General features: G+C 51.5%; 1 protein-coding gene across 1 annotated transcript in view; it reads left to right on the forward strand.

Moving 5' to 3' along the window:
• Window positions 1–21,387, forward strand: part of DDX1 (DEAD-box helicase 1) — a 135,807-nt gene that overhangs the window by 24,002 nt on the left and 90,418 nt on the right. Inside the window, exons 8-11 of the mRNA XM_075341125.1 lie at window positions 135–218; window positions 1,312–1,388; window positions 9,460–9,532; window positions 9,608–9,684. Of these exons, the coding sequence (XP_075197240.1) occupies window positions 135–218; window positions 1,312–1,388; window positions 9,460–9,532; window positions 9,608–9,684 (311 nt within the window). The remainder of the gene's footprint in view (window positions 1–134; window positions 219–1,311; window positions 1,389–9,459; window positions 9,533–9,607; window positions 9,685–21,387) is intronic.

Consider the following 21,387-nt stretch of genomic DNA (forward strand, 5'->3'; position numbering starts at 1 on the left):
GTCACAATTTAGTTTCCTTAAAGACGGTCTCACATTGGTGAGCGTTTCACAGAACCCGGCGCCCGGATTGACATCCGGTCTTGTGCTGCAGTAGGAATCATATCAATATCTAAAATAGTTATTTTATTTAACAGGAAAGTATTACTACGAGGTGTCCTGCCATGACCAGGGATTGTGCAGAGTGGGGTGGTCTACGATACAGGCCACCTTGGATCTTGGTGAGTAGAGATTTGCAACCTCGATGAGCTGGGGCATTGCCATCCATGAAGATGAAATTCGGCCTGTATTGTACATGCAGAGGCACAATCACTGGATTAATGTTATTCTAGTAGTACGGGCTGTCACTGGACCATTCACAAAGTGTAGGGTAGTTCTGTATTGACTAGATAAACCGGCCCACAATATACCACCACCAAAGGCTCGTCTGGTGACTACAGTGACAACAGCCTCTATTATTGGGAGAGACATACAGAGCGCACATCCAGCCTATATTACTGGGAGAGACACACACAGCTCACATCCGGCCTATATTACTGGGAGACACACACAGCTCACATGCAGCCTATATTACTGGGAGTGACACACAGAGCTCACATCCAGCCTATATTACTGGGAGAGACAAACAGAGCTCACATCCAGCCTATATTACTGGGAGTGACACACACAGCTCACATCCGACCTATATTACTGGGAGACACACACAGCTCACATGCAGCCTATATTACTGGGAGTGAAACACAGAGCTCACATCCAGCCTATATTACTGGGAGAGACATACAGATCTCACATCCAGCCTATATTATTGGGAGAGACACACAGAGCTCATATCCAGCCTATATTACTGGGAGTGACAGACAGAGCTGACATCCAGCCTATATTACTGGGAGTGACACACAGAGCTCACATCCAGCCTATATTACTGGGAGTGAAACACAGAGCTCACATCCAGCCTATATTACTGGGAGAGACACACAGAGCTCACATCCAGCCTATGTTACTGGGAGTGACACACAGAGCTCATATCCAGCCTATATTACTAGGAGTGACACACAGAGCTCACATCCAGCCTATATTACTGGGAGAGACACACAGAGCTCACATCCAGCCTATATTACTGGGAGTGACACACACAGCTCACATCCAGCCTATATTACTGGGAGAGACACACAGAGCTCACATCCAGCCTATATTACTGGGAGAGACACACAGAGCTCACATCCAGCCTATATTTCTGGGAGAGACACTCAGAGCTCACATCAATCATCTGTGTATTGTTTTGATGAATAGTCAATAAACTTTTTTTTTCTTTAGGAACTGACAAATTTGGCTTTGGTTTTGGAGGAACAGGGAAGAAATCCAACAATAAACAGTTTGATAATTATGGCGAGGTAACAACCAGGCCTTTAATTATAAATAAACTTCTTTCCATCCTATTTGTTAAGAAAAGATCACCTCTTGTGGCTGATATAAAACATACCTGAATTCCCTGTAAAATATTCTTTTCTTATAAATATGTTGTGCTGTTCCTCTGTTATTCTTCCTGGAAATGTATGAATAAAAGGACAGTTAAGTGTTAATCGCCTTGTAAAAGCCATGCATGTTGTATTATCAGCACCGACTGTACGAGTGTTAGACTTTGTAGGAACGAGCCCCAACTAGTAACACCTAACCGTCATTTTGTACATATATTTGTAGGAGAAATAACAGAGGAACAGCAGAGTTTGAGTGAAGATGATGCAGATTTGTTATTTTATGGGGGTTGCAATTACTTATGAAACAGATATGTCAGGAGAGATTGTCCTTTTTTTCCCCCCCCAGAAAAAAAGTACCGTATTTTTACCGGATTATAAGACGCTCTTTAATCTCCCTCAAATTTTGGAGGAAAAGGAGAGGTGTGTCTTAAAATCCAAATGTAGCTTACCAGGAGGTGGAGAATGGGCGCTGTGCTCGCTGCGTTGTATTGTGCTGGCTGTGGTGGGGGCTGTGTGGAGCAAGGCGGTGCGGCAGAAGAGATGCTCTATCGGCGGTGCGGGGGCTGTGCTGGCTGTGGTGGGGGCTGTGTGGAGCAAGGCGGTGCGGCAGAAGAGATGCTCTATCGGCGGTGCGGGGCTGTGCTGGCTGTGGTGAGGGCTGTGTAGAGCAGGGGCAGTGCGGCAGAAGAGATGCTCTATCGGCGGTGCGGGGATGTGCTGGCTGTGGTGAGGGCTGTGTAGAGCAGGGCAGTGCGGCAGAAGAGATGCTCTATCGGCGGTGTGGGGCTGTGCTGGCTGTGGTGAGGGCTGTGTAGAGCAGGGCAGTGCGGCAGAAGAGATGCTCTATCGGCGGTGCGGGGCTGTGCTGGCTGTGGTGAGGGCTGTGTAGAGCAGGGCAGTGCGGCAGAAGAGATGCTCTATCGGCGGTGTGGGGCTGTGCTGGCTGTGGTGAGGGCTGTGTAGAGCAGGGTAGTGCGGCAGAAGAGATGCTCTATCGGCGGTGCGGGGCTGTGCTGGCTGTGGTGAGGGCTGTGTAGAGCAGGGCAGTGCGGCAGAAGAGATGCTCTATCGGCAGTGCGGGGCTGTGCTGGCTGTGGTGAGGGCTGTGTAGAGCAGGGCAGTGCGGCAGAAGAGATGCTCTATCGGCGGTGTGGGGCTGTGCTGGCTGTGGTGAGGGCTGTGTAGAGCAGGGTAGTGCGGCAGAAGAGATGCTCTATCGGCGGTGCGGGGCTGTGCTGGCTGTGGTGAGGGCTGTGTAGAGCAGGGCAGTGCGGCAGAAGAGATGCTCTATCGGCAGTGCGGGGCTGTGCTGGGTGTGGTGTGGTGAGGGCTGTGTAGAGCAGGGTGGTGCGGAGGGTGAGATGTTCTATCGGCGGTTCAGACTTCAAATAATGCCACCCGGAGTTGGCGCATGCACAGATGGGGCTCTCTGCTCAAGATGTCATTTGCGAACACGCCGCCTCCGGCCCATTGACCTCCCAGCAGCGGACTTAAGGAAAAATGGCTCCTGGAGGTGGTGCGTAGATGAGATCTCGGCTTGTCATTGAGCTGAGAACTCAATCAGTGCACGCACCGATTCCAGGCACCTTTTCTTTGAAGCCCGCACCGCCGACAGATCATCTGGGACACCCGCAGAACAGCCGCCCCCACCACAGCCAGCACAGCCGCCCCCGCCGCAGCCAGCACAGCCGCCCCCACCACAGCCAGCACAGCCGCCAGCATCGCCCTACTCCACCACTCCCTGTGAATCTTATAATCCGGTGCGTTTTTATAAAATGAAAAATACAGTAATCTTAATCGGTTGCTGTGCAGTTATAGGGTTTTCCAGTTTCGGAAAAGCTCCTGCTTCCGGGCTGCAGTTGATATAAAAAACAAAAATTGTGCTTTACTCACCTTCCATGGGTCCAGCATTGAGTGCCCATCATTGCTCCCATTGTCTATTGTTTGCAGCCTATCATGTTCATAGCGCTGCAGCCAATCACTGACTGAGCAGCTTGTGCCGTCTACTCGGGCAGAATCTCTGAGCTCATTGATTATCTGTCAGCGCTGCAGACAATAATAGACATCTGGTGCAGTGGACCTGGGGACAGTGAGTAAAGCACAGTTTTGTTTTTTAAATCAGCTACATTGGGGCAAAAGAGGGTTTTCCAAAAGCAGAGCCCCCCTTTAAGCTGATTTCCTTTTGTAGCAGTGTTGGTATTTCTCCCCCCAATACCCTGGGGACGTAGCAGATAAAACAGATGGAACGTCGTTAATAAAGTTTTTTTTTCTTTGTCGCTCCATTGGGAGACCCAGACAATTGGGTGTATAGCTTCTGCCTCCGGAGGCCACACAAAGTATTACACTCAAAAGTGTAACCCCTCCCCTCTGCCTATACACCCTCCCGTGCCTCAGGGGCTCCTCAGTTTTATGCTTTGTGTGGAAGGAGGCACACATCCACTCATGCATTCCCATTTTAGTCAGCAGCAGCTGCTGATGTTATCGGTTGAAAGAAAAGAGGGCTCCCACGGGGCCCCCGGCATGCTCCCTTCTCACCCCACTACGTCGGCGGTGCTGTTAAGGTTGAGGTACCCATTGCGGGTACAGAGGCTGGAGCCACATGTCGTATTTCCTTCACCATCCCTTGGGGGCTCTGGGAGAAGTGGGATCCTGAGCGGTCATCCAGGTACTGGGACCGTGCTCCCTCCGCAGCCCCAGTGTGGAATCTGCCGGACCGGAGTATTTTCTTTATCAGGGACCGGGCCCTGCATCTGTCAGGTACTCTGTGTCCCCATGGGGACGGTTCATGGAGCGCCTGGCACCCGGACGCTGCTAGGCCGTGAAAGCCGGGGGACTTCCGCGCCGACCGCGCCTGTTTGTCGGCCGCGGTCATAAATTTAGTCCCCGGCTTCAGTTGCGGCCTACTTGCAAAATCTCGCCCCCCGGACCTGTCTGTCAGGGTAGGGGCGGGACAGCCGACCGGGACGCTGCCTGGGACACACAGCGGCTGCTGATCCGTGAAAGCCGGGGGACTTCCGCGCCGACCGCGCCTGCTTGTCGGCCGCGGTCATAAATTTAGTCCCCGGCTTCAGTTGCGGCCTACTGGCAAGACTCCCGCCCCCGGACCTGTCTGTCAGGGTAGGGGCGGGGACAGCCGTCCTGACGTTGGCAGTGAGGGCCGGAGCATCCTGTATGCTTCCTCCCCCCTCTTTGATCACAATAGGGACCCCCAGATTCCCGCACTTTTTCCTAGTGCCGCCCATCGCTCCACTCCCCCTCTGAGAGCTCCAGCAGCCATTTTTTTTCAGACATTCTGCGCTGGAGAATCATCAGGAAAGAGCTCTTCACCGCTGGGAGACCTGGAGCAGGGAATCTGGAGGACACACACGCCGCTTTTTAGCGGTCGGTAACCCAGACAATTGGTCATCCGGTGCTGGTCCCCCTGGGTTGCCTGAATAGATACGTATTATATATATATAGATCTCTGTTCGGCCGGGCTGTATACTCTTCCCTTATACCCTCTGTGATCACTCTCCTGGGACACAACAGCATGTCGTCCACAAGGAGCAAGAGCGCTAAGGCACAGGGTTTCTTTGCGACCTGTACCTCTTGTGGGGCTATGTTGCCTGCGGGTTCCACCTACCCTCACTGTGAGCAATGCTCGACCCCTGTTACACTGACTCAGCCGGAGCCGGGACCACTTGTGGGCCCCTCGGCTCAGGTAGACCCCCATGCTACCACTGTCCAGGCGGCAGGGACAGAGTTTGCAGTGTTTGCTGAGAAGCTCTTTGAGTCACTTTCACAATCCATGGCTAAGTCTATGGACAAATGGTCTGCCAAGCTGCTAGAAGCCTTGCAGTCCAGACCGGTCCCTTACACAGACCCAGGACACTGTTGGATCGGCGCCTCCAGGTCCCTCTCGGTCCACGCCGCAGCGCGCTCCCGGGGTGGGCTCTAGGTTTCACGTGGAGGACTCCTCCACGGTCCACAGCCCCAGACCAGCTAAGCGGGCCCGCTTGGAATCATCAGCTTCATCACGCTGCTCAGGTTCCCGGCTGAAGGACTCGCTGGAGGACGAGGCGGAGGTCGCAGCTCAGGGCTCTGACCATGACGTTGCCCTCAACCTTGATACACCTGAAGGGGACGCCTTAGTAAATGATCTTATCTCGTCCATCAACCAGGTGTTAGATCTATCTCCCCCGCCTCCACCTATAGAGGAGTCGGCTTCTCAGCAGGAGAAACACCAGTTTCGGTTCCCCAAACGTACACGGAGTGCGTCTTTCGACCACTCTAACTTCAAGGATGCTGTCCAGAAACCCAGAGCGGTTCCGGACAAGCGCTTTACTAAGCGCCTTGCTGACACACGTTACCCCTTCCCCTCTGACGTAGTTAAGGGTTGGGCTCAGTGTCCCAAGGTGGATCCTCCAGTCTCTAGATTGGCGGCTAGATCTGTGGTATCGGTTGCAGATGGCTCATCGCTAAAAGATGCCACTGACAGGCAGATAGAGCTCCTGGTGAAATCCATCTATGAAGCCACGGGCGCGTCCTTTGCCCCGGCTTTTCAGTGTGGGCACTCCAAGCTATCTCGGCTTGTCTAACCGAGATTAATGCGGTCACACGTACTTCTGCTCCGCAGGTTGCGTCCTTTGACTTCTCAGGCGTCGGCGTTTTCTTCATACGCCATGAAGGCAGTCCTAGACTCTGCTAGCCGTACAGCGATCGCATCCGCTAATTCTGTGGCAGTCCGCAGAGACATGTGGCTGCGCGAATGGAAGGCAGACTCGGCTTCAAGAGATTCCTAACCGGTTTGCCGTTTTCTGGCGGACCGATTGTTTGGAGAACGATTGGATGAGAGGGAAAAAGACTCCTCCTTACCCCAGTCCAGACCGAAGCGACCTCAGCAACGTAAGATACAATCGAGGTTTTCGGTCCTTTCGCCTCTCCGCCAAGTCCCAATCCTCTTCGTCCAATAGGCCGGAGAAAGGTCAGAGGAACTCCTACGCGTGGCGGTCTAAGTCACGCCCCCAAAAGGCTGCCGGAGGCACTGCCTCCAAGGCGGCCTCCTCATGACTCTTGGCATCCCCGAACCGCATCCTCGGTCGGTGGCAGGCTCTCCCGCTTTTGCGACACCTGGTGGCCACATGTTCAAGACCGATGGGTGAGAGGACATTCTGTCTCACGGTTACAGGATAGAGTTCATCTCTCGTCCTCCAACTCGTTTCTTCACAACCTCCCCCCCCCCTGCTCGGGCCGACGCACTTCTTCAGGCAGTGGCCGCTCTGAAGACAGAAGGAGTTGTGATTCCCCGTCCCCCCTCAGGAACAGGGGCGCGGCTTTTACTCCAACTTGTTCGTGGTGCCAATGAAGGACGGTTCATTCCGTCCCGTTCTGGACCTCAAACTGCTCAACAGACATGTGAGAACCAGACGGTTCAGGATGGAATCTCTCCGCTCGGTCATCGCTTCGATGTCACAGGGAGACTTTCTCGCATTGATCGACATCAAAGATGCTTATCTCCATGTGCCGATCGCACCCGAACATCAACGCTTCTTGCGTTTCGCCATAGGGGACGAACACCTTCAGTTCGTGGCATTGCCTTCAGCTTGGCGACAGCCCCACGGGTTTTCACCAAAGTCATGGCATCCGTTGTGGCGGTCCTACATGAGGCGCCTCATGCACTTCCTAGGGAAGATGGTGGCAGCGATGGAGGCAGTGCCCTTCGCACAATTTCATCTACGCCCACTCCAATGGGACATTCTCCACAAGTGGGACAAGAGATAGACTTCCCTCGACAAGAATGTCTCTTTCCCTGGCAACCAAGACGTCTCTTCAGTGGTGGCTTCTTCCCACTTCTCTATCGCAGGGAAAATCCTTCCTGCCCTCAACCTGGGCTGTGGTCACCACGGACGCGAGCCTGTCAGGGTGGGGAGCAGTGTTTCTCCACCACAGGGCTCAGGGGACCTGGACTCCGAGGGAGTCTTCCCTTCAGATCAATGTTCTGGAGATAAGGGCAGTGTATCTAGCCCTATTGGCGTTCCATCAGTGGCTGGAGGGCAGGCAGATCCGTATCCAGTCGGACAACGCCACTGCAGTCGCCTACATCAATCACCAGGGCGGCACTCGCAGTCGTCAAGCCTTCCAGGAAGTACGGCGAATTCTGCAGTGGGTGGAAGCCACAGCATCCACCATCTCCGCAGTTTACAGAGCTCTGGCGGCGGATGCATTAGTACAGGATTGGTCGCAGTTTCAACTGCCTTATGTGTTTCCTCCTCTGGCGATGCTACCCAGAGTATTACGCAAGATCAGGTCCGACTGCCGCCGCGCCATTCTCGTCGTTCCAGACTGGCCAAGGCGGTCGTGGTACCCGGATCTGTGGCATCTCACGGTGGGTCAACCGTGGGCCCTTCCAGACCGCACAGACTTGCTGTCACAAGGGCCGTTTTTCCATCTGAATTCTGCGGCCCTCAACCTGACTGTGTGGCCATTGAGTCCTGGATCCTAGCATCGTCAGGGTTATCTCAGGATGTCATTGCCACTATGAGACAAGCCAGGAAACCGATGTCCGCCAAGATCTATTACAGGACTTGGCGGATCTTCTTGTCCTGGTGCTTTGTGAATGGGTTTACTCCCTGGCCTTTTGCCTTACCCATTTTTCTTTCCTTCCTTCAATCTGGAATGGACAAGGGTTTGTCACTCGGCTCTCTCAAGGGACAAGTATTGGCGCTCTCAGTATTTTTTCAAAGGCGCCTGGCCAGGCTCCCGCAGGTCCGCACGTTCCTGCAAGGAGTATGCCACATAGTCCCACCTTACAAGCGCCCACTAGAGCCCTGGGACCTTTACTGGATGCTAACGGCTCTTCAGAAACCACCTTTCGAGCCGCTGCGAGATGTCTCCTTATCACGTCTTTCGCAGAAGGTGGCATTTCTAGTGGCAGTTACATCACTCCGAAGAGTGTCGGATCTTGCAGCGCTGTCATGCAAAGCCCCCTTCCTGGTTTTTCACCAGGATAAGGTGGTTCTGCGTCCTGTTCCGGAATTTCTCCCTAAGGTGGTATCTCCTTTTCATCCAATCAGGATATCACCTTACCTTCTTTTTGCCCTAATCCAATTCACCGATGTGAAAAGGATTTGCACTCATTAGATCTAGTGAGAGCACTCCGGTACTACGTGTCTCGCACAGCGCCCCTGCGCCGTTCAGATGCACTCTTTGTACTTGTCGCCGGTCAGCGTAAGGGTTCGCAGGCTTCCAAGTCAACCTTGGCTCGGTGGATCAAGGAACCGATTCTTGAAGCTTACCGTTCTTCGGGGCTTACGCTTCCTTCGGGGCTGAAAGCCCATTCTACCAGAGCCGTGGGTGCGTCCTGGGCATTGCGGCACCGGGCGACGGCTCAGCAGCTGTGTCAGGCAGCTACCTGGTCTAGCCGGCACACTTTCACGAAACATTATCAGGTGCATACCTATGCTTCGGCAGACGCCAGTCTAGGTAGGCGAGTCCTTCAGGCGGCGGTTGCCCACCTGTAAGAGGGAGCCGTGTCGGCTCTATTATCGAGGTATTCTTTTACCCACCCAGGGACTGCTTTTGGACGTCCCAATTGTCTGGGTCTCCCAATGGAGCGACAAAGAAGAAGGGAATTTTGTTTACTTACCGTAAATTCCTTTTCTTCTAGCTCCAATTGGGAGACCCAGCACCCGCCCCTGTTCCCTTCGGGCTTGTTGTTCAATTGTTTCTTTGGTTTCAGTTCTCCGAACATCCTTCGGATTGAATTTACCTTAGACCAATTTATAAGTTTCCTCCTTCCTGCTCTTGCACCAAAACTGAGGAGCCCGTGAAGCACGGGAGGGTGTATAGGCAGAGGGGAGGGGTTACACTTTTGAGTGTAATACTTTGTGTGGCCTCCGGAGGCAGAAGCTATACACCCAATTGTCTGGGTCTCCTAATTGGAGCTAGAAGAAAAGGAATTTACGGTAAGTAAACAAAATTCCCTTCTTTTTTTTTTAATCCCCCTCAGGAATTTACAATGCATGACACGATCGGCTGCTACCTGGACGCAGACAACGCTCGGGTGAAGTTTTCCAAAAACGGTGAGCGGCGCCCGCGTGAGGGGGGACTGTGAGGTATTTATGTCCTCACTAATGTGTTTTATTGTGTATTTTTAGGCAAGGACCTCGGTCATGCATTTGACATCCCAGCTAATCTGAAGAACCAGGCGATATTTGCAGCGTGTGTGTTAAAGGTACGTTTAAAGGGGGTTCTCAGTTTATTTTTAGATTTAACAGGGGAGCCAGCCTGGAGAAAGGGTTAAAAAAAAGACAACATACCTCCCATGGGAATTTCAGTGTCCTTCTTGGAGTCAGAGATGTCAGTCCTGGGCCTACCACCACAGTCATTATTGAAAACATAAGCATGCTCGACTGAAATGAGTGTGCATGTTTTTGGAGATTTGCAGATGTCCGCTATTAACCCCTTAACGACCCATGACGCACTGGGTACGTCATAGATCGTGTGCGATTATTCCCCGCCCCCTGCCGTGGGCAGGTCGCGGCGATCTGCCCACATATCAGCTGTTTTCAACAGCTGACATGTGTGCCTGCTAGTTGCGGGTGGAATTGCTTCCACCCGCGGCCATTAACCCCTTATATCCCGCTGCCAAAATCTGGCAGCGAGATGTATATGCGCGCCACCATTATTCTGACCCCGCCCCCATCGGAAGTCACCTAACATGATCACGTGACTTACAGTGGTTGCCATGGTAGCACAGGGTCATGTGACGACACCTGTAGCTAACATGAGTCACTTCCTCTCAATGCCGGAATACAGCCGACATTAAAAGTAAAGCAGCAAATCTGCAGTTCTCAGCTCTGTAGCTGTGATCTGCAGATATGGCAGAGCGATCGGATTGCTGATCGCTATAGCCCCCTAGGGAGACTAGTAAAATAAAAAAAAAAAAAGTTAAAAAAAAGTATTAAAAAATTAAACAAACCTAAACGTTCAAATCTCCCCCCCCTTCACCCCATTGAAAATTAAAGGGTTAAAAAAAATATACACATATTTGGTATCGCCGCGTTCAGAAATGCCGGATCTATCAAAATATAAAATCAATTCATCTGATCAGTAAACATCGTAGCGGCAAAACATTTCCAAATGCCAAAATTACCTTTTTTTGGTCTCCGCAAGTTTTGCGCAAAACGCAATAACAGGCGATCAAAACGTAGCATCTGCGCAAATTTGGTACTATTAGAAACGTCAGCTCGAGACGCAAAACATAAACCATCACGGAGCCATAGATCCGAAAAATGAGAACGCTATGTGTTTCAGAAAATGGCGCAAAACGTGCACCACTTTTATTGGACAAGCTTCTGAAATTTTTTTAACCCCTTAGATACAAGTAAACCTACACATGTTTCATGTCTACAAACTCGCACCGACCTCAGGCATCACAATCACACAACAGTTTTACCTTATAGTGAACACGGTGAATAAGATATCCCAAAAACTATTGTGCAATCACACAATTTTTCCGCACTTGGAATTTTTTTGCCGTTTTCCAGTACACTATATGGTAAAACGTATGGTTCCATTTAAAAGTACAACTCGTCCCGCAAAAAACAAGCCCTCATATGGCAAGATTGACAGAAAAATAAAAAAGTTACGGCTCTCGGAAGAAAGAGAAGGAACCCCCCCCGAAAAACGCATAATGCCTGGGGGCTGAAGGGGGTTAACCCCATTACGACCGCGTTACGTTTTAAAACGGCACTAAAAAAGGGTACTTATTCCTTTCTGCCGTTTTAAAACGGCGGTCGGAAAAAAGGGTCTAGCGCCCCCCAGAGTCAGAAAATTTCCGGGGTCTCAGCTGCCGGGGGTAGCTGAGACCCTGGAGATCATGATTCGGGCCGGTTTTTCCGGTCCCCGCTCACCTGATGACCGGTATACACCGTATACCGATCATCAAGTTATAGTAAATGACCGCGCCGGTAAAAAATCATTTATCTCCCATCTGGCATGATCAAACATGCCAGATGGGAGATAAATCTTTTTCCCGGTTCCCTCCGGTCCCTCGGTATCCCCAAAGTGCCCCCCCCGACCCCCAACCCCCTCCCGAAAATCCAAGATGGCCGCGCGCATCGGAGAGCACAGCAGCGCGCCGGCCGCATTTCCACTGTTCCTATGGTTTCTGTCGTATGTGCCATAACACATACGACAGAAACCTGCTCCCTAGGCCCTGCCGGGTCCCCCCCTACCCCCCCCCCTGGTGTCCCCCGGTGTCCCCCGGTGTCATACATACCGGAGCGCTGATCCCCCGCGGCCCCCTCCTCCTTCTCTGCAGACGCCGGTCACATGTGCCGAGCAGATGACAGCTTCCTGTGTTCAGGACGCTGGCTGCTGCTCAGCACTGTGCAGCTGTGACCCGGGGAGGGTGGGTGCAGCTTTTTGCACCCACTCTCCTCAAATGGAGGGTCTGCCCTCCTAGAAAATGGGGGATACGTTCCCTGAACGTGTCCCCCATATTCTAGAAGGTCCAGAGGCGACGTGGGACGTCCAAATGGATTATAGTGGATTTTTTTTTTTTCTTTTCAATAAATTGGTCAATCAGGGAATGTTTTGGGGAGTGTTTTTTCAAATAAATTTTTTTTTGTTGTCAATTTTTTTTCTTATTACTGTCAATTAGTTATGTCGGGTATCTGATAGACGCCGTGACATAACTAATTGCTGGGCTTGATGCCAGGTGACATTACACACCTGGTATCAACCCCATTCATTACCCCGTTAGCCAACGCACCAGGGCACGGGATGAGCTGGGGCGAAGCGCCAGAATTGGCGCATCTAATGGATGCGCCACTTCTGGGGCGGCTGCGGCCTGCTATTTTTAGGCTGGGAAGAGTCCAATAACCATGGCTCTTCCCATCCTGAAAATACCAGACCACAGCTGTCAGCTTCACCTTGGCTGGTGATCTAATTTGGGGGGACCCCACGTTTGTTTGTTTTTTTTAATTATTTATTTATAAATAATTAAAAAAAAAAAAAAACAGCTTGGGGAGCCCTCCAAATTGATCACCAGACAAGATGAAGCTGTCAGCTGTGGTTTGCAGGCTACAGCTGTCTGCTTTACCCTAGCTGGCTATCAAAAATAGGGGGGACCCCACGTCATTTATTTTAATTTTTTTTTTTTTTTTGGGCTAAATACAAGGCTAGGCATCCTTTAGTGTCACATGAAAGGCACTAAAGGGCGCCAGCTTAGAATATGCAGGGGGGTGGGACGTTATATATGTTTGACATCTATCCATTCATCCACTGTAGCATTTTACGCTGTGTGCCCACAATCAGGGTTTGCAGCGTTTTGGGCGCAGAGTGTTTTCCCTGCGTCCATAACGCTGCGTTGTGCAGTAGAAGCACAGTGGCAGGATTTTTAGAAATCCCGTGCCCACTGTGTTTCTTTTCTCCGCAGCATAAACCGACCTGTGCCGCAGCTTCCCGAGCCTCAGCATGTCAATTTATGCTGCGGAGATGAGTGTTCTTTGCAGGTAGAATAAAACTAAAGTCCACAGCAGCCTGAACCCAAATCGTGGGCATGGGCAGCTGCGTTCTCCCGTGGACAACACTCACATTTCTGCAGGAGGCTGACACTGTGTACTAGACGCCGTGTCGCTGGATCATGGCCACATAGCCTAAAGGCTACTTTACACGCTGCGATATCGGTCCCGATATCGCTAGTGTGGGTACCCGCCCCCATCTGTTGTGCGACACGGGCAAATCGCTGCCCGTGCCGCACAACATCGCGCAGACGCATCACACATACTTACCTGCCCGGCGACGTCGCTGTGACCGGCGAACCGCCTCCTTTCTAAGGGGGCGGTCCGTGTGGCGTCACAGTGACGTCACTGAGCGGCCGCCCAATAGAAGCGGAGGGGCGGAGATGAGTGGCCGGAACATCCCGCCCACCTCCTTCCTTCCTCATAGCGGCCGGGAGGCAGGTAAGGAGAGGTTCCTCGTTCCTGCGGCGTCACACATAGCGATGTGTGCTGCCGCAGGAGCGACGAACTACATCGTTACTGCTGCAGTAACGATAATCGAGAATGGACCCCCATGTCACCGATGAGCGATTTTGCACGTTTTTGCAACGATGCAAAATCGCTCATCGGTGTCACACGCAGCAACATCGCTAATGCGGCCGGATGTGCGTCACCAATTCCGTGACCCTAACGACTCCGCATTAGCGATGTCGCAGCGTGTAAAGCCCCCTTAACAGTGAGAAATTTGTTGCTACAGCAACATTTTTGTGAAGTACCTGTGGATTCAAAATGCTTACTATACTCCTGAATAAAATCCTTGAGGGGTCCAGTTTCCAAAATGAGGTCACTTGTGGGGGGTTTCTGATGTATAGGTACCCAAGGGGCCCTGCTAATGTGACATGGTGCGCGCAATTTACTTCAACTTTTCCAAAATTCAAATGGTGCTCCTTCCATTCCAAGCCCTCCCATTTATCCAAACAAAGGTTTTTGGCCACATGTGGGGTATCCCTGCGCTCACAAGAAATTAGATAACAACCTGTGGGGTACACGTTTTGTTGTTGCCTCTTGAAAAAGTGAAAAATGTGTCGCTAAATCAACATTTTGGGGAAAAAAATGAAAATTTCAATATGGCAACCTAAGCTTATCAAATTCTGTGAAGTATTCGTGGATTCAAAATGCTCAATATACACCTAGATTAAAGCCTTGAGGGGTCTTATTTCCAGAATGGGGTCACTTGTGGGGGACCGCCACTGCTTAGGCACCTCAGGGGCTCTCCTAATGCAACATGGCGTCCGCTATTGATTCCAGCCAATTTTGCAGTCAAACTGCACTCCTTCTCTTCTGAGCCCTGTAGTGTGCCCAAACAGTTGATTTCCACCACATACAAGATATCAACAAACTCAGGAGAAATTGCGCAATAAATTTCATGGTGATTTATTTCCTGTTACCCTTGTGAAAAAAAAAGCTACCTGGTTGAAGTAACAATTTTGTGGTAAAATTTTATTTTTTTATTTTCATGGCTCAACGTTATAAACTTCTGTAAAGCACCTGGAGGTTCAGGGTACTCACCAAACATCAAGATAAATTCCTTGAGGGGCCTAGTTTCCAATATGGGGTCACTTGTGGTGTTTTTTTGCTGTTTACGTACCTTAGGGGTCCTCCAAATGCGACATGGTGCCTGCAATCTTTTTCAGCCAAATTTCCTTTCCAAAATTCAAATATTGCTCCTTCCGTTCCAAGCCCTCCCATTTCTCCAAACAAAGGTTTCAGACCACAAGTGAGGTATCACCGCGCTCATAAAAAAGTGGGTAACAAACGTTGGGGTCAAATTTTTGGAATTACCTCTTGAAAAAGTGAAAAAATTGATGCTAAAGCAACATTTTTGAGAAAAAAATGAAAATTTTCAATGTGACAACGTAACGTTATCAAAATCTGTGAAGTACTTGTGGATCCAAAATGCTCACTATACCCCTAGATAGAAGCCTTAAGGGGTCTAGTTTCCAAAATGGTGTCACTTGTGAGGGGTTTCTGCTGTTTAGGTACCTTAGCGGACATGTAAATGCAACATGGTGCCCGCAATCTATTTCAGCCAAATTTGCTTTCCAAAATTCAAATATTGCTCCTTCTGTTCCGAGCCCTCCCATTTGTCCAAACAGAGGTTTCTGACCACATGTGGGGTATTGGCGCGTTCATAAGAAAGTGGGTAACAAGTTTTGGGGTTCATTTTGTTGTGTTATTTCTTCTAAAAGTGAATAAATTTGGGGTAGAGCAACATTTTAGGTAAAATTTTATTTTTTGCTTTTTTTCATTCCACTTTGCTTTAGTTCCTGTGAAGCACCTGAAGGGTTAATAAACTTCTTGGATGTGGTTTTGAGTACTTTGAGGGGTGCTGTTTTGAGAATGGTGTCACTTTTAGGTATTTTCTGTCACTTAGGCCTCTCAAAGTCACTTCAAATGTGATGTGGTCCCTAAAAAAATGGTTTTGTGAATTTTGTTGAAAAAGAAGGGAATTTTGTTTACTTACCGTAAATTCCTTTTCTTCTAGCTCCAATTGGGAGACCCAGACAATTGGGTGTATAGCTATTGCCTCTGGAGGCCACACAAAGTATTACACTTAAAAGTGTAAGGCCCCTCCCCTTCTGGCTATACACCCCCAGTGGGATCACTGGCTCACCAGTTTTAGTGCCAAAGCAAGAAGGAGGAAAGCCAATAACTGGTTTAAAGACCAATTCAATCCGAGGAAACATCGGAGAACTGAACCATACCACATGAACAACATGTGTACCCGAAAAAACAGAAAAACCCCGAGAAAACAGGGCGGGTGCTGGGTCTCCCAATTGGAGCTAGAAGAAAAGGAATTTACGGTAAGTAAACAAAATTCCCTTCTTCTTTGTCGCTCCATTGGGAGACCCAGACAATTGGGATGTCCAAAAGCAATCCCTGGGTGGGTAAAAGAATACCTCATGATAGGGCCGTCAAACGGCCCTCTCCTACAGGTGGCCCACCGCCGCCTGAATGACTTATCTACCTAGGCTGGCGTCTGCCGAAGCGTAGGTATGCATCTGATAATGCTTGGTAAAAGTAAGTAGACTCGACCAGGTGGGTGCCTGACACACCTGCTGAGCCGTAGCCTGGTGCCGTAATGCCCAGGATGCACCCACGGCTCTGGTAGAATGGGCCTTCGGCCTTGAGAGAACCAGAAGCCCAGTAGAACTGTAGGTTTCAAGAATTGGTTCCTCGAGCCCCCGAGCAAGGGTGGATCTGGAAGCTTGCGACTGTTTACGCCGACCAGCGACAAGGACAAAGAGTGCATCCGGGTGGCGCAGGAGCGCCATGCGGGAAGTAGAACCTGAGTGCTCTCACCAGAACCAACAGATTGCAAATCTTTCTGAAATTGATGGACTGGACGAGGACACAAAGAAGGTGAGGTGATATCCTGATTGATATGAAAATGGGATACCACCTTAGGGAGAAATTCCGGAACCGGACGCAGAACTACCCTGTCCTGGTGAAGGACCAGGAAGGGAGTTTGTATGAGAGCGTTGCTAGCTCGGAAACTCTCCTAAGAGACGAGACCGTTACTAGAAGGCCACTTCCCGTGAAAAACGGGAAGGGAGACATCCTTCAAAGGCTCGAAAGGCGGCATCTGGAGAGCAATTAGAACCTTGTTCAGATCTCAGGGCTCTAACGGCCGCTTGTACGGAGTGCTGAGAAGACAAACTCCCCGTAGGAACGTGCGTACCTGAGGAAGTCGTCGTTTCTGAAAAAATACAGATAGCGCTGAGACTTGTCCCTAAAGGGAACTGAGCGACAACCCATTTTCCTACCTAGATTGCAGGAAGGAAGGAAACATAGACGATGCAACCGGCCAGGGAGAAACACCCTGCGCCGAGCACCGAGATAAGAACATCTTCCACGTCCTGTGGTCAATCTTGGCGGACGTTGGTATGCTAGCCTGTCTCATGGTGGCAACCACGTCCTGAGGTAATCCTGACGACACTAGGTTCCAGGACTCAATGCCACACCATCCGGTTGAGGGCCGTAGAATTCAAATGGAAGAATGGCCCTTGAGACAGCCAGTCTGATTGGTCTGGTAGTGCCCCCGGTTAGCCTACCGTGAGGCACCACAGAACCGAGTACCACAACATCCTCGGCCAATTTGTAGCGACGAGGATGGCGCGGCCGCAGTCGGTCTTGATCTAGCGCAGTACTCTGGGCAACAATGCCAGAGGTGGCACCTAAGGTAGCTGGAACTGCGACCAATGCTGAACTAAGGCGTTTGCCGCCAGAGCTCGATGATTGTGAAACCGTGCCATGAAGCTGGCACATTGTTGTTGTGCCGTGACGCCATTAGATCGACGTCCGGCCTCTGTCAGCGGCGCCAGATCTCCTGAAACCCGTCCGGGTGAGGAGACCATACTCTTTCGGCCACACCTCAGCGACTTAGGAAGTCAGCTTCCTAGTTTCCACACTTGGGATGTGAATTGTGGATATGGTGGATGCCGTGTCTTCCACCCACATCAGAACCTGCCGGACTTCCTGGAAGGCTTGCCGGTTGCGCGTTCTTCCTTGGTGGTTGATGTATGCCACCGCTGTGGAGCTGTCCGACTGAAGTCGGATATGCTTGCTTTCCAGCCGCTGTTGGAAGGATTGTAGGGCAAGATACACTGCTCTGTGTTCAAGAACATTGATCTGAAGAGTGGACTCTTGCTGAGTCCACGTACCCTGAGCGCTGTAGTGGAGAAAAACTGCTCCCCACCCTGATAGACTCGCGTCTGTCGTAACTATCGCCCAGGACGGGGATAGGAAGGACCTTCTTTTTGACCAAGAGGTGAGAAGAAGCCACCACCGTAGAGATTCCTTGGCCGCCTGAGAAAGAACGACGACTCTGTTGAGGGACGTCGACTCCTCGTCCCATTGGCGGAGAATGTCCCATTGTAGTGGACGCAGTAAAACTGCGCGAAAGGAACTGCCTCCATTGCTACCATCTTACGTAGGAAGTGCATGAGGCGTCTCAATGTGTGCGACTGGTTCTTAAAGAAGAGCTTGCAGCCCGTAGTGAATGCTGTTTGTCTAGCGGCAGCTTCACTATCGCTGAGAGAGTAAGAAACTCTATGCCTAGATATGTTATCGATAGGGTCGGGGTCGGATCTGACTTTACAAAGTTGATGATCCACCCAAAACTCTAGAGAGTCTCCAGCGCAACGTTCGGGCAGTGTTGGCATGTTTCCTAAGAGAGTGCCTTGACAAGTAGATCGTCTAAATACGGGACCACAGAGTGACCCTGAGAGTGCAGGACTGTGACTACTGCTGCCCTGACCTTGGCGAAGACCAGTTGGACTGTCGCTAGCCGGAAGGTAGAGCTACGAACAGAGGGTGTTCGTCTCCTATAACGAAGCGTAGAAACGCTAGTGCTCTGGATCAATCGGCACGTGTGGATAAGCATCCTTGATGCCTAATGATGCTAGGAAATATCCTTGGGACCTTGAGGCGATGACATGGCGGAGGGATTCCATCCGGAACCGCCTGGTGTCCACGAGCTTGCTGAGCATTTTTAGATCCAGAACGGGACGGAACGGCCCGTTGTTATAGGTACCGCAAAGAATTTGGGGTAAAAACCGTGACCTTGTTCCTGAAGAGGAACGGGGGTCATCACTCTTTCTGCCTATAGAGTGCACCCTGTTTGCAGAAGAGCAGCGGCCCGGCCGGGAGGTGGAGAAATTCTGAAGAATCGAGTTGGAGGACGAGAAGTGAGCTCTATCCTGTACCCGTGAGACAGAATGTCTCACACTCAATGGTCATTGACCTATGGCAGCTAAATATCGCCAAGGCGGGAGAGCCTGCTACCGACCGAGGCCGCAAGTCATGAGGAAGCCGCCTTGGAAGCGGGTTTTCAGACTGTCGCTTTTTTGGGCGAGACTGAGCCCGCTAAGAATCTTAGCTCCTCTGATCCTTTTGAGTCCACATTGGACGAGGAAAAATGGGACCTGCCCGAGCCTCGAAAAGGCCGAAAACCCCGACTGCCTCTTGCTCTGTTGGGGTTTGTTGTGTCCGGGCTGAGGAAAGGATGAATCCTTACCCCTGGACTGTTTGATGGTTACATCCAACGCTCACCAAACAGTCGGTCAGCAGAAAAAGGCAACTGGTTAGGCAACCTTTTTTGGAAGCAGAATCTGCCTTCCATTCACTTAACGAGCAGACCAGGCTCTGCTTAAAAACACGGAGTAGCGGAGGCTACCGCCGCACGGTTCGCAGAGTCCAGGACAACCTGAATCGCGTAAGAAACAAATGCAGACATTTGAGAGGTTAAGGATGCCACCTGCGGCACAGATGTACGTGTAACCGTGTCAATCTGTGTAAGACAAGCTGAAATAGCTTGGAGTGCCCCAAGGGAGAGAATGCCGGAGCCAACGGTGCGCCGACAGCCTCATAGATGGCTTTCGACCAGAGATCCATCTGTCTGTCAGTGGCATCTTTGAGTTTGCAGTTCCATCTCCCACTGCAACTATGGATCTAGCTACAAGCCTGGAGATTGGAGGATGCCGCTCGGGACATTGGGTCCAGTCCTTGACCAAGTCAGGGGACAGGGATAACGTGTATCCTAAGCCGTTTGGAGAAGCGCATATCTGGATAAGCGTGGTGTTCCTGGACTGCCTTTCTGAAGGCAGAGTGGTCCAGAAAAATACGTGAAGCTGACTCCTCCACTGGAGGAGCTGTGAGAAATAACCCACATTCTATAGATGGACGCTATAAGATTATTTACTATGGCGTCACAATCAGGTGTATCCAGATTGAGAGCGGTCTCAGGATCAGAATCCTGAGCCGCTACTTCCGCCTCATTACACAGCGAGTCCTTCTGTTAGGACCCTGATGAAACCGAGGCCGCTCATAGCGAGCCCACTTAGGCTGTCTGGGACTGACGTCCGTGCAGAGCCGTGACTCTGGGATGCGTGTGACATTCCCGGAGCTGTTAGTTATTCACACTGAGGGGGGCCATGGATCAATGATTCAACAGTGCCCATATTGTGAGAGACATGTCCGGACTGCTAGGCTTCTAGTATCATAGCCATAGTCTCAGAAAAACTGTCAGTAAATACTGCAGACACCGTCCTCATCCCCTGGCCATTAGTGCATACAATGGGAGTCTATGTACCTGCCGGCCGTATAGCCGTACATGCTGTACCAGCTGTATAGAAAAACATGTGGTTCTGCACCTTTGTTTTACACAGAGAATATGCTGATAACTCCTCCGCATAATCCAGGAGGGTATATACAACGTGCGACCAAACAGTGCAATGTATATAGTGCAAGCATATCTATAAGTGCACTTCTGCACTAGTGGGGTTAGCACCACAGGTGCTGCTTAACGCCTGTTACAGCGATTGTGTGACTATCAGAATGCCAGGGTCTTCCACACTTGTCTCTGTATCGTACAGAAACTGACACTAATGGCTGCCGGTGTCCTTGTAGAGAAGGAAGCCGTGGGCGTGCCTGAGAAAGTGCGGGAATCCGGATTCACAGTGCACACAGTGAGAGGGGTGGAGTATGCAAAACATACTCCAGCTCTCAGCTCTGCTCTATGCAGCGTCACGCCCCTACCCTGACTGTCAGGCCTGTGGGCGGTAACGAAGGGAGACTAGGCCCAGAAGCCGGGGACTCGAGTTAACAGCGCGGCCGCCGTAAAAGCGCGGGCCGCGCTGAAGTCCCCGGCGCACCACAAGTGCCAGCCGCGCCGCAGTTCCAGCGGCCGGCGCGACTGATTCATAGAAGTGGCCAGCGTCCCGCCCCTCTCCTGACTGGCAGGTCTGGGGGCGGGAACGAACGGAAGCAGGCCGCAAAAGCCGGGGACTCTAGTTATCAGCGCGGCCGCCGTAAAAGCGCGGGCCGCGCTGAAGTCCCCGGCGCACCACAAGTGCCAGCCGCGCCGCTGCCAGCGGCCGGCGCGACCGATTCCTGGAAGTGGCCAGCGTCCCGCCCCTCTCCTGACTGGCCGGTCTGGGGGCGGGAACGAACGGAAGCAGGCCGCAAAAGCCGGGGACTCTAGTTATCAGCGCGGCCGCCGTAAAAGCGCAGGCCGCGCTGAAGTCCCCGGCGCACTACAAGTGCCAGCCGCGCCGCAGTCCCAGCGGCCGGCGCGACCAATTCCCATAAGTGAGCCTGCTTCAGCAAAGCTGAATGAGGCCATGGCACAGGCGCCGCAGCGCTGATGTCCCCCGGCGCACTACAACACCCAGCATGCTGCGGTGTGAGCGCCAAATGCACGGGGACACAGAGTACCTTGAGGAAGCAGGGCCATGTCCCTGATGTACTCCGCTCCATCCAGCATCTTCTCCAGGGGCTGTAGATGGAGCACGGTCTCAGTGCCTGGAGACCGGTAAATCCCACTTCACCCAGAGCCCTGTAAAAAGGGATGGGGAAGGAATCAGCAT

The sequence above is a fragment of the Anomaloglossus baeobatrachus genome, chromosome 3 (genome assembly GCF_048569485.1).
Source record: "Anomaloglossus baeobatrachus isolate aAnoBae1 chromosome 3, aAnoBae1.hap1, whole genome shotgun sequence".
Lineage (NCBI taxonomy): Eukaryota > Metazoa > Chordata > Amphibia > Anura > Aromobatidae > Anomaloglossus > Anomaloglossus baeobatrachus.